The sequence below is a fragment of the Girardinichthys multiradiatus genome, chromosome 6 (genome assembly GCF_021462225.1).
Source record: "Girardinichthys multiradiatus isolate DD_20200921_A chromosome 6, DD_fGirMul_XY1, whole genome shotgun sequence".
In the NCBI taxonomy this organism is placed as follows: Eukaryota; Metazoa; Chordata; class Actinopteri; order Cyprinodontiformes; family Goodeidae; genus Girardinichthys; species Girardinichthys multiradiatus.
In genome coordinates this window covers 43,982,761-43,994,939 of record NC_061799.1, presented here as the reverse complement: position 1 = coordinate 43,994,939, position 12,179 = coordinate 43,982,761, and the positions used below count along the sequence as shown (strand labels likewise).

General features: G+C 43.4%; 1 protein-coding gene across 2 annotated transcripts in view; it reads right to left on the bottom strand.

Moving 5' to 3' along the window:
• myo10 (myosin X) overlaps positions 1-12,179 on the bottom strand; it is a 122,296-nt gene that overhangs the window by 6,830 nt on the left and 103,287 nt on the right. For both annotated transcript variants that reach the window (XM_047368593.1, XM_047368592.1), the window contains 10 exons: positions 10,218-10,342; positions 8,199-8,313; positions 4,473-4,579; positions 4,157-4,378; positions 4,025-4,064; positions 2,737-3,690; positions 1,133-1,253; positions 734-977; positions 511-606; positions 18-111 (listed from right to left, as the gene is read on the bottom strand). In XM_047368593.1, coding sequence (XP_047224549.1) covers positions 18-111; positions 511-606; positions 734-977; positions 1,133-1,253; positions 2,737-3,690; positions 4,025-4,064; positions 4,157-4,378; positions 4,473-4,579; positions 8,199-8,313; positions 10,218-10,342 — 2,118 coding nt within the window. The remainder of the gene's footprint in view (positions 1-17; positions 112-510; positions 607-733; positions 978-1,132; positions 1,254-2,736; positions 3,691-4,024; positions 4,065-4,156; positions 4,379-4,472; positions 4,580-8,198; positions 8,314-10,217; positions 10,343-12,179) is intronic.

The following is a 12,179-nucleotide window of genomic DNA, read 5'->3' as shown; positions in this document are numbered from 1 at the left end:
GTATTTGCTGAACTCACCACAGCGTTCTGGGGATTGGCCTGCTCATCATGCATCTCGCTGATCTCTTGTTCAGTGGAGCCGTGGACCTGACTCAGCACGCTGAACCATTGACTGTAACCATGGAAACATCATCATCATCATAAGGTAACAAACCAGGTTCTGACAATAAAACGCGTGCAACTCAATCACCTTTACTTCAGCTGCACAGAGATTAATCTTACCAACATGGTCCTTTTACACGAAAAGAACCACAGAACCGGGCTTGCTGACTCAGCTCCCTTTTAGGTTCAAAGTGAGGGGACTTAAATAACCACTCCTTACAAAGTCAGGAGTTTCCACATTGTGCAGAGGAGAAAATCAGCCCATGACATATTATTTGTGACAACAGCAAGTGTTCAGGAAAGTCAACAGTTTTTGAGAAACTTTGGAAGTACAAAACGGTTCTGAACGGATTTGGTTTCAATGTTTGAAGACACATTTTCAGTAATGTGTAAAAAATATGAGACAAACCTTGCATCCTCAGGAGACTCTGCGATCAGATGGTAGGTCCTCTCCGGCATCACAATGTCGATACCGTTTTCCTTACCGGTGTTATCAACAATTTCTCTGCAGATCACAAAAATCAAAAGTGTTCTTAGATCACGTTTATCAAAACTGACCATTTTGGAGATAATTTCATCCAGGATAAAAGAATGATGCATAAAACCATGAGCGTATGATCTGGTTTCCGTACTTGGCATTATTCATGTCCAGCACCCCCTTCATTTTCTCCTCACTGTCATTCTCAAAGTACATCAGTCTGCTCTGGCGCAGCACGAACCAACGGCGCTTCCAGTTGCGGCGAGACAGCGTGGATGAGCCGCCTCCCTTCTTGTGCAGCCAGCCCTGCTTCAGCGCCTCCTGCTTGGCCCGGAACCACAGAAAGGTCTCGTCCTTCAGAACGCACCAGCGCCGCTTCCACGTGTTCATCAAACCTCCTGAAGACGTGAGGAAAGGACATTACTTCCTGCTTCAGTGAGGAACATGGCTCTGATGTTGGGCTGCTTAGATTTCTATTTAAACTTGTGGCTTAATTCACCAAAATAAAAACTTTTGAAAGGAAAAAAGTAAATTTTAGATTCTTTGGAGTTACCTTTGATGAAGAGGAAGCTGTGGAAGTACGGCAGAGTGACGCAGCTGTAGACCGAGTCCCGTCGATACGATAACTCGTCATCTGTGTCAAACCTGTCAAAGTCATCTTCGCTGTCCTCAAACTGAAACAAAGCCAAGGAAATTATTCAGCACTCATTTACTGAAGCTTTAGGCTCTGCTTGTACAGTTATGACAAAAAGAAAGTACACCCTCTTTAAGTTTTAGGTGTCAGAACATAATAAAAATGATCTGCCTTTCCATTTATTTAAACTTAGGCTCAAATATAGGAAAATAACAGCCTTTTTTAACCACACAGAGATCAGGCCCAAATGGAAAACCTGTGTGTGAAAAATGAAGCACACCCCTGCTGCTTCTGTGGGATTCCAGTGGGCAAATAAGGGTTTTGGTAGTTTGCTGCTCTGAGGCATATAAATGTATGTTACCACAATGCCAAGATGGAAAGACATTGGCAATGAAAATCAACTGTTGCTGCTCATCAATCTGGGAAGGGTCTTAGACCGATCTGAGGTCCATCATTCCACAGAGAGAAACATTTTCATCAGTGGAAAACATTTTAGGCTGCAGCTTATCTTCCCGGGAGTGGACGTCCCAGCAAGTTCAACGGAAGGTCAGAGTGTGAAATGCTCTGAAAAAAATACAAAAAAACAGGACTTTCTACAGGCTCCACTTAATGTGTTAATTGGAAAAAGACAGATCTAGTATGGCTCGTTTGGAGGGACTAAAAAAGCCTCTTTTCTTTAAACAGAAGCAATGGTAAATGGACAAAATTTATGTATTGCTTTTTTTAGTTGAACCAACCACTCAAAGCGATTTACACCACATTCACCCAGCTGCACAATCGCCCCCACACTCAGATCGATAATCAACCTGGGATTAACTGCTTTGTCCAGAGGCACATCAACATGTGACAGGAGGAAGCTGGAACTGTGCTGTTTAGATAGCAAGACGACTGCCCACTGCACCACAGCCCTAAGAACAACTCAGGTTTGCCAAGCTGTATTTGAATGAAGCACAGGACACCTGGATCAACGTTCTCTGGACAGATGAGACCAAAGTAAAGATGTTTGAACATAATGCACAGCACCATCCATGGAGAAAACCAAACACAGCATATCACCTGTGGCACAGTGGCAGAGCGCTGATGACCTGGGCACCACGCAGTCACTGAGTCAGTCAGGAACGTCTCCGTATACCAAAGTATTTTAGAGACAAACAAGAAGGTATTCGTCTGTCAAACTGTGAGCACAGCTTACACAGGTAAATCTGTGTAAGCTGTGCTCACGCTTGCAGCAAAAATGCACACCTGGATTTTGTGTTCCCATCAAATTCATAATAAAGGCTGAAATTGCAAAATATTACATTTCAAGCTGGACTGACTTCTGATTAAACGTTTGTGAGGCTTTTTCCAGTTTAACATTTAATTAGAAGTATGTCTTTTCTAAGAAATTCTGATAGAAATGTTAGCATATTCAGATAACATGGAAAGGTTCATCTGTGTGTGATTATTCCTGGGAAGCAACAGATTAGTGGATCATCCAGCATGGCAGACACTTCCAGTTGTAGTCTAAACTTCCAGGGACTCACCGATGACTGAGCGCCTTCGGAGCTGAAGCGGTAAGCCCCTGAGCTGTTGTACGTTCCCACGGAGCCCCGGTAATCAGGAGACCACTGACCACTGCGAGAGTGGGAGAGGGCCATGCTGCCACTGGACACGATAGCGCCCTCATCATAGTCGTCCTGGTCGTAGTCTGAGTCCTCGTCTGGTGGAATCAGCTCCACCAGGTCGTCAGATGGCGCCTCAGACGAATGCTGCGGGCGGCAGAAGGCGGAGTCGCCGCTGGATGAGACGCTGTGGGAGGCTGGAGGTAGAGGAGGCAGCGGCTGGTGAAGCAGGGTGGTGAGGGGCATCGGTGGGATCACCACATCGTTGGCGTACGGGTCTTCTTCAGATGAATCGTCGCTCGTTCTGATTCCACTGGTGCGCTGGCCGTCTGAGTGGCCGTGCTCACTTGGGTTAGGTGAGTCTTTGAAAACCTCGTCATCAGCTTCGAACCCTTCATCAACCTCCTCTTCATCGTTGCCTCTTCTCTCTCCATTCTCCTTCTCCTCTTCCTCCCCCACACCCAAGGAGCTTTCAATGTTCCTCACACACTCATCAATCTCGTCAAAATTCAGCGAGTCAAGGAACTGCTGCGCCGCCTTGCAGGCCTCGTCCTCCAGCCGCAGCAGCTCCTGATCTCGAAGACGCTGCAGGCGGTGGAGGGAGGCCTCGGTCAGAGAGAGCTCCTGACGCTCCTTTTGCCTCTGCAGCACCTGGATCTCTCGCTCCAGCCGGAGGATCTCCTCCACCTGAGATGCCTCCTGAGGACGGATCGCCTCCTCCTCCTCTGTAGCCTCCTTAAAGACGTCCGCTGACTCCAGCTCCTCCAGTGTTTCAGGCGATGCTGCAGCTGCTTGTTCCAGCTGAGACCTGACAAAAACAAGAGAGGCGAGCTCCTCGGCGCGCTGCAGCTCTTCCTGTCGCCGAGCTTCCTCAGCCTTGAAACAGACAAAAAAACATGAAACTATCTGATGGAAACACATTTTAGAAGATGGTGAGTTAGCTGACATTTTTTCTTTAAGTTTCCCCTAGTCAGTCTTTGCGTTTTTTCACCTTTGACAGTTTTGACTTTCTGAGGACGATGTTGAACCAGACGTGATGATTTTAAAAGTTTCTGATAGAAGTTTAACCATTTAGAGAATCAATTTTTATTCATAGCACACCAGAAACATTAAAAAAATGATTCTATCATTCTAACAAATATTTAAAACGTTTGCCTTTCCAGTTCCAAACTCTGACATCGAAAACAAAGAAAATATGATGCGTTTTCACCTCCTTGGCGAGTCTCTCCGCCTCCAGCCTCAATCTCTCCCTGCACAGACAAAAAGACACAAATGTCAGCTTCTTGGGAGCAGGCAGGGTTGGAGGAGTAATAAGGAGGAATAAAGACTGGGAACACATCACCTCTCCATCTCCTCTTCCATCTTTCTGCGGTGCTCCTCCTCCTCCCTCTTCCTCCTCTCCTCCAGCAGCCGGCTGAAGGCCCGACGGGCCAGCTGGCCCCGCAGACGTTTCTGGAAAGTCAGCGTGGCCCAGCGGAGCAACAGGAACTTCCTCCTCCAGTAGAAAGCCCGGTAGTTCTTCTGAATTACCACGATGCACTGCAGCAGCTTCCTGTACTGCCTCCTGGAGACAAAACCGCAGATGACACCAAACGTCGTTTTATATGGATAAAATAAAGTTTACGTGGAGTTTAGCTGTAAGTATATAGTAAATATACCTGGCCATGTATCCCATGACGTGGGCCTGGATGATCATGGCTGCTTTTAGCACCTCCACCTCCCTCTGCTTCTCCAGCCGGTGCTCCAGAGACTCCCGAAGAAAGACCTGAGATGGCAGGACCGAGGAGGGAAAAAGGAAGAATTAACAGCGAAATAGAACCAAACATAAAGTTTCTGTTTTCACTTTCTCTTCCTATTTTGTCTTTACAACATTTAATGACAAAAGAGCCCCCAAAATTAGGTCCAAATGGTCCTAGAATTTCCAAAAGACTGAGGAAAAAAACATTTATTTCCTGAACGTTTCCTCTCAGGTTTGCATAAACGTCATGATATACATAAACATTTAGTTCGGATTAGAAGTTCAATCTACTGGCACAGATTTTTTCTAATAAAAACAGGTCCACAATTATTTCAACTATCTGACCCAAACTGTTCCTTTCAAATGAACGGAAGCTGCTGGTTGGGGTCAACCTTACTGGAACGTCTGTGTCACTGTCCACAGTGGAGCCAGTTTCACATCAGCATGAACTGAGATGGTGCCAACAGCTCTCTCAGTTCAGTAAAAACACTCAAAGTCAACAAAGATCTGCTTCTGGAGAAAAGATCCATGTGTCCGTTGACACAAAGATCTAGATGTTTGGCCACAATTACAGGAAGTTTGTTTGAAGGAGAGGGCAAGGATGGCAAGCATGGTGGTGGCAGCATCATGCTTGGGGCTGTTCTGCTTCTAGTGGTTCTGGTGCGTTGCAGAAGGTGGATGATATAGTACATATATATAGAAACCTGGAAATCCAACACATCCAAACTGGTTTCATGACTGATAAAAAAAGGCTGAGCTCAGCTACACTTCATGCTGTGTTTTAACCAGGAACCCAACTAGTTTAACTGAATCCTCTGTTTAACACATTGCATACATACACTAGCTGTGTGACACACATCATGAATAAACTGCATAACATCCTGAAGAATAAAGAAACAAACTCCCTTCCAGAAAAAACTGAGCTAAACTAAGTGACATAAATCAAATCCAGAACCTCATCTTTTGTTGGGGCAACTAATGTCTGCTGATTACAGCAGCGAGACATTCCTGCTGCACCGCTGAGTGAAAAGGCCAATCCCATAGATACTCTGAGCAGCTGGCTGTTTTATGAGCCAAGCTGCCGCTCATTGATAGAGAAACGGGGCCCACTGGTGCTGCTGGGGTTAATCCGATTAGGGAGGGAGGAAAATGAGATACGGGAGACGGTCTCCATGGGCTGATACGGTGGGGAATTATCAAGGCTGGGAGGTAAAGGAACACACTTCTTCTGTTGAATGATTAGCTCTGTGTGTGCGTCTATGTGCTGAATGACTTTGGTGGATCTTAAGCACTGAGGAACTAACGGGATCTTCTGAGGAGATGTAAGCTTGTCTGGATGGCACTTATATTCAGGTTCATTAACTCCTGCATTACATGCCTGAGCACGTGCACTACGAGGAAAACAGGTTCCTCTATTCAGATGCATGTTTTCAGTCTGAATCTATTAGCCAAGTAGCTCGACCCTGAGGAGCTGCCTGAGGTCAACGGGCCAGAGTTAGGCTGCAACCTTGACAGGACCTCAGCCAATCACAGGGCAACACAGAGACACAACCATGCATACAGGTTCATTTAAAGTGCCCAATTAACCTGATGTTCATGTTTTAAGAGTGTGGAAAGAAACCATAGAGGCCATTTCTGCAGGGAAAACATGCAGACTTCACACACGTCCTGCCAGGAGGCAATTGGACATACAGAGTTTATGAACAGAACCACGCAAAGCAGTAAATAGATAGTTCTGGGTCAGTTTTCCCCTTCAGCAGTTCACAGCCTCATGTTCTGCCTTACTGTTTCATTTTGGTATGTGTGCATTATGCTGTTGTACTTACCATAGCATTTAAAAATATAAAAACATTTAGACACATTCATACACTAATATAAACACACAGAAGGCTCGCCAACAGCTCTGCAGACATAAAAGCATATTTTTTGTAAAGGATGATTGACAGAAGTGAAGCTAATGAAGCAAAGAGACCAACATGGAAAGTACACAAACTCATCATGGCTTTCTGAAACAGTTTCCAACATGGATCAAAAAGCTCAAAACATCCAGCATCCATGTGCAAGAGCATCCATTTGCATCCTGATGAGTTGAACAACAAATCCTTTTTTATCATCACTGTGTTAATTAGCACAACAAAACACTTCGCTAAGCCTCGCTGCTTTTTGATTCTTGCTGTGTGGGGGCCTCTGCTGTTGTAGGTCAGGTCCTCAGAGAGACAGAACCCAAGGAGAGGCACTTGGAGCCCCATCCCGTCCAGCAAATTAAGTTTAAGGCTCTAAAGGCACAAAGCAGAACTTGGAGACAACAACTGGGACGAGTGCCGACTGAAAGGAGCTGCAGGACGGCTCTCTGTAAATCTCTGTGGAACAAAGTGGACAAATCCCTCAGAGGGACGTTTGATTGATTTAACGGTTAAAAAGCTAGTGGCTGAAATGACTCTGTGGTTCAATGACAGCTGGAGGTAGGAGACCCTCCATACAAACTCAGTTCACATGCGCTCCGGTTTTATGCCTAATACTGTGAACCATATTTCTGTCAGATGACCTCTTCACAGCATTTACTGCTGGGAACCCAAATCTCTTTGTAGCTCAGCTTTTAACAATGATTGTGGTCATTATTATTACTGCAGTTGAATATTTTATTTACTTTAGTCTCTAGAGTTAAAAGTATTCAGAGTATTCAGTCTGTCTTTAAAGTAGGATAGATAGGTGGATTTGGATGGATAAACAGATAAGAAAGAAGTTGCATAGCAACTGTGTTTTAATTTGAGTTTCTTTTTTGAAAGAACCCAAACTAGCAAACACACACACACCCTCTGCTGTCACCCCCTGCGGCATGACACATTCATGCTGTGATTGGTGGTCTGTGTCCCCCATCTGCCACTTTCCCACCGCATTCACACAAATACACTCCAAAACACACCGACCCACACACACACATGCTGGCTGACGCTTCTCTTCCTGATCCGGTGTGGTGGAAGCAGAGAGATCAGCTGAAGCGCATTCAACGCTTCCGGTTATCTTGACCTCGGTCGCAAACACACACACACACACACACACACACACACACACAGAGCAGTCACAGAGGCAGCGGCCATGGATGGCTTCAGTGAGCTGAATTGTAGGACATATCAGGCCAAATTAAGCCTTGAGGGAAGCAGAGAGAAGCCAGACTGGATTGGCATCTCCCCGGTTGGGGGGAGGGGGGGGGGAGTCTGCATACAATCATGTTCTGTAATAGCAAGGAGAATGCGCTTCTACCGGTGGAGCATTTGAGAGCTCAAGGTTTGACAGCAGAGAGTCGATTACACTGCAGACGACTGAGCACAAGGGATGGAGCTCACTGCTGATAAACAGGAAATGCAAAACAACAGAAAAATGCTTTGAGAAAATGAATTTTCTGACTTCAGTGCATTTTTAATAGGTCCAAAGAGACCTAACCAAGTAAAACCTTTCCACCAGTGTTGGTTTTATCCACTAAACCATTTTCTTCTTGTTCAGCTTTTTTATATTCAAAAAGCTTCAATTTGACCCCAGTTTCAACTCGAAGCGGCAGTAACAATGCCAAAGGCAAAATTTCCTGAAGATGACTAAATAACCTAAATGAGAAGAAAAAGTCTAAAAACACAAAAAGTTTGGGGCTTACTTTGGTTTTGCCAAGCTGCCAATCTGTACTGCTGCTGTCGTAAAGGTGCAGCAGCTGCTTGCAGCGCCCCCTGTGGTCATCTGGCATTAGACCACCCCTCATCAACACCTTGTACCTGAAGAAGAGCAAAGGGTTGGTCTCAACAGCAAGCTTCTTTTCTTGAAATATTTCTTCTTAGCTAAACACGTTACTACAGCTCAATACTGCAAAAAGCACACAGATGCCGTTCACATTCTGGCCACTAGATGGTGGCAAAGTGCTTCCAACACCTTACTTGGTGTATGTTGAATCAGGCCATTTAGACCAAAAGCAGTTTCAGGTTATTTAGTGACAATTATCTACAAAATGTTAAAGTCTGTATTTTGTTGTCTGAAGCACTGAAATAGATGAATGAAATATGATAGGTGGTATGCTAAAATGTGGAATATTTTCACATCATAAATACTTATTAAACTCAGAGGTAAAAATTACACAAAACATAATATATACATATATGTTATTTCTAAATATACAGTATATACTTATAAATAAAGACATCTGAAAATATCATAAATGAATAATAATAATCTTAAAGGTGCGTGATAGTACAAAAAATAAAGTGTAATATGGGTTGAAATGAAATTACTATTGAAATAGCCATAATTCGCTGAATTATGGCTATTTCAGTGAATTAACTCAGGTAAAACACAAATATAAAACTATATGTTATAATTTACATGAATTATTACTGTATTAATAAATAATTAAATTGTGCTTCTCTTCTGTCAAATATCTTGCACTGTGTTAGAAAACAAACAGAAAACCAGGGCTGTCTTTGTGCCAAATGTTTGCAGGACCAGGAAGGAAGAACCTCTTTCATCAACAACTGAAGGAAGGTTCGTGGAGGAAAAATAGAAATAAGTAATTTGTGAGTCTGTGATTTAGATTTATCTTTAATTTGCCTCATATATGATAAAAAAACTCAGTCCTTTAAGGTGAACAGAATATTGGAATACTATTAGAATCATTTATTTTTCTACGGTTTGCTTTAATATTACATCTCGCGTGGTAAAATGCACCTCGCAAGGGAAATTATACTTGCTGTTTGTTACTTCAAGTCTTTTGATATGTGTTCAGAAATCCTGTTTTAAAGACTGCATGCACAGCCATATCCAATAAATTATATAATATATAATTATATAAATGCTTTATGATGATGCTTGTTTGTCAGATTAAAAGTACGTTTTTTTTTATTGGTCTGATCTAATATTCTGATCTTAAATGTAGTGTTTTTATTGGCTGTAAGCAGAAAATCATCATAATTAACAGAAATAAAGGCTTAAAACATCAGTCTGTGTGAAATTAATCTAATGTGTTTCATTTGGTGAACTGAGTTACTGAAATAAATGATATTTTAATAATTTATTGAATATGTCTGTATAACTCCAGTTTATAAATGACATAGGACATCAGACATTCTGGTTGCTCTTATAAACGCTGATCTATCCAGCAACTGGGAGCAGAGGGAGGATCAAACATCTACTGGAAGAGATGTTTCTAGTAACGTTATGACATGGCTACAACCGAGAAACCAAACCAAATGGTGGAAAACCTTAAAAACGTATTGAGCTTGGTTTTAACAGGTCTCTCTGCTGAAGATCAGCTTGTTCTCTTAGTAAAATTTTTCTGGGGACTTTTTTATTTCTACATCTTTTTTAAAGCAGAAGATGTCCATCTGGTAAGGTAACATCTATTTAGAGTAAACAACTCAACTGTTTAGTCCAGATTAGCAGGTTGTTCCTCAGCTTCCAACTTCCTAGTAAAAATATGGTATTGATTCCAGGATGCAGAAGTCAAGGCTTTTCAAACAGCGCTGCTACAGCTGTATTTAGAAAGCATGGACCCTGATAATACATGAATAGCTTTAAGAAAGCAGAGGAGACTTTGCTGCTGCAGACTAGAAACTGATCAAGTATTTCTGAGTGTCTATGTCTGAGTATTTGGACTTGGCCTCTTCACATCAGTCAAACTAGTACAAACCTGGAGCAGAAGTCCTGGAACGATCTGCGGACCGGGAAACCGGTGCGTCGGATCTTGACCGTTTCCAGCATGCCGGAGTATCTGAGCTGGTTCAGAACCACCGTCTGGTCGAAATGGTCAGGCATCTGTGTGAGAGTCAGAATAAACATCATTCCACAGATATTCCAGCCCTCTGCTGGAGTGTGTGTCCTCAGTTCGATGGGAATCATCGGTGTGTTATTATGTAACAACAGGACATGCCTATTGATGTTCCTCAGTATTACAGCATTACTGACTGATCTATAATGTTTGTTACTTTTCAGCACGCACTCTGATGTCATTTTCATGGTTGTGGAGATTTATTTTGGAGGTCTGGTTTGACTCAGTATCACAGCACCAAACATTGTGATAGCTGCGATATTAGGCTGAGTGCGACTGAGGAGAGATGGGGATAAAACACAGTTGTTGGTGGTGATGTATGGAAACCTGGAGTTTCAAGTAACCCAAAACACAAACATTAATAGCCTTCAAACTGTTGTCATCTGCAGCTTAATGTTAACACTTACAAACCTTCACACCACTCACTGGAGACTTTCAGATCTTTGTGGAAAAGCACCAGAAGCAGCAGCCAGCAATACCAACACACTTGGCACTGAGATACCATTATCACTAACAGAACTGCAGTCAGTAGAAGCCTCATTCTGGAGGGGGGGCTACTGTCACCCTTTAACCTCAGTAGGCGTTATTGGGGGTGGGTGGGGTTAGCTCCATATAAGTGGGAGCTTTCATTCCCGATCGTAATGTCCCCTTTATTCAGCAGGACTCCCCTGATAGCCCATGGATGGCCCATTTTAGTTGCCTAGAAGAAGGGACCAGCAGATCTTCCCTGACTGAAAGGAGGCCTTTAATGCCACCGGCCGGAGAGGACGCTTCATTAGCATAATTAGCATTTGCATACGGACGGCGATGCAGCCTTACTAAGGCGAGCGGTGTCAGGAAGCTGCCCTCTGCCTCCTGGGTCTCTTTTCATTCACTGTTGCTTCCTTTTTCTGCTCCATTTTCAGAGGCATCTGGGAAATCAACCGCCAGGAAACCTTCCCGTGTTAACAATACAATTCAGATTCAAATATCCAGAGTTCTCAGTCGTTTTTAGCAGTTTTAAAATAAAAAAAATACATCTAGTGCAAAATGGATCTATGGTAGATATTCTATAATGTTCAAGATTTAAATATGGAACAACTACAGACTGTAGGGATGGATGGATGTAACCTTTGGAGAATAAGAAAGGTGCTTTCATATTTCCACCCAAAATATCAGTATCATGTACAGGGGTTGGACAATGAAACTGAAACACCTGGTTTTAGACCACAATAATTTATTAGTATGGTGTAGGGCCTCCTTTTGCGGCCAATACAGCGTCAATTTGCCTTGGGAATGACATATACAAGTCCTGCTCAGTGGTCAGAGGGATTTTAAGTCATTCTTCTTGCAGGATAGTGGCCAGGTCACTACATGATACTGGTGGAGGAAAACGTTTCCTGACTCGCTCCTCCAAAACATCCCAAAGTGGCTCAATAATATTTAGATCTGGTGACTGTGCAGGCCATGGGAGATGTTCAACTTCACTTTCATGTTCATCAAACCAATCTTTCACCAGTCTTGCTGTGTGTATTGGTGCATTGTCATCCTGATACACGGCACCGCCTTCAGGATACAATGTTTGAACCATTGGATGCACATGGTCCTCAAGAATGGTTTGGTAGTCCTTGGCAGTGATGCGCCCATCTAGCACAAGTATTGGGCCAAGGGAATGCCATGATATGGCAGCCCAAACCATCACTGATCCACCCCCATGCTTCACTCTGGGCATGCAACAGTCTGGGTGGTACGCTTCTTTGGGGCTTCTCCACACCGTAACTCTCCTGGATGTTGGGAAAACAGTAAAAGTGGACTCATCAGAGAACAATACATGTTTCACATTGT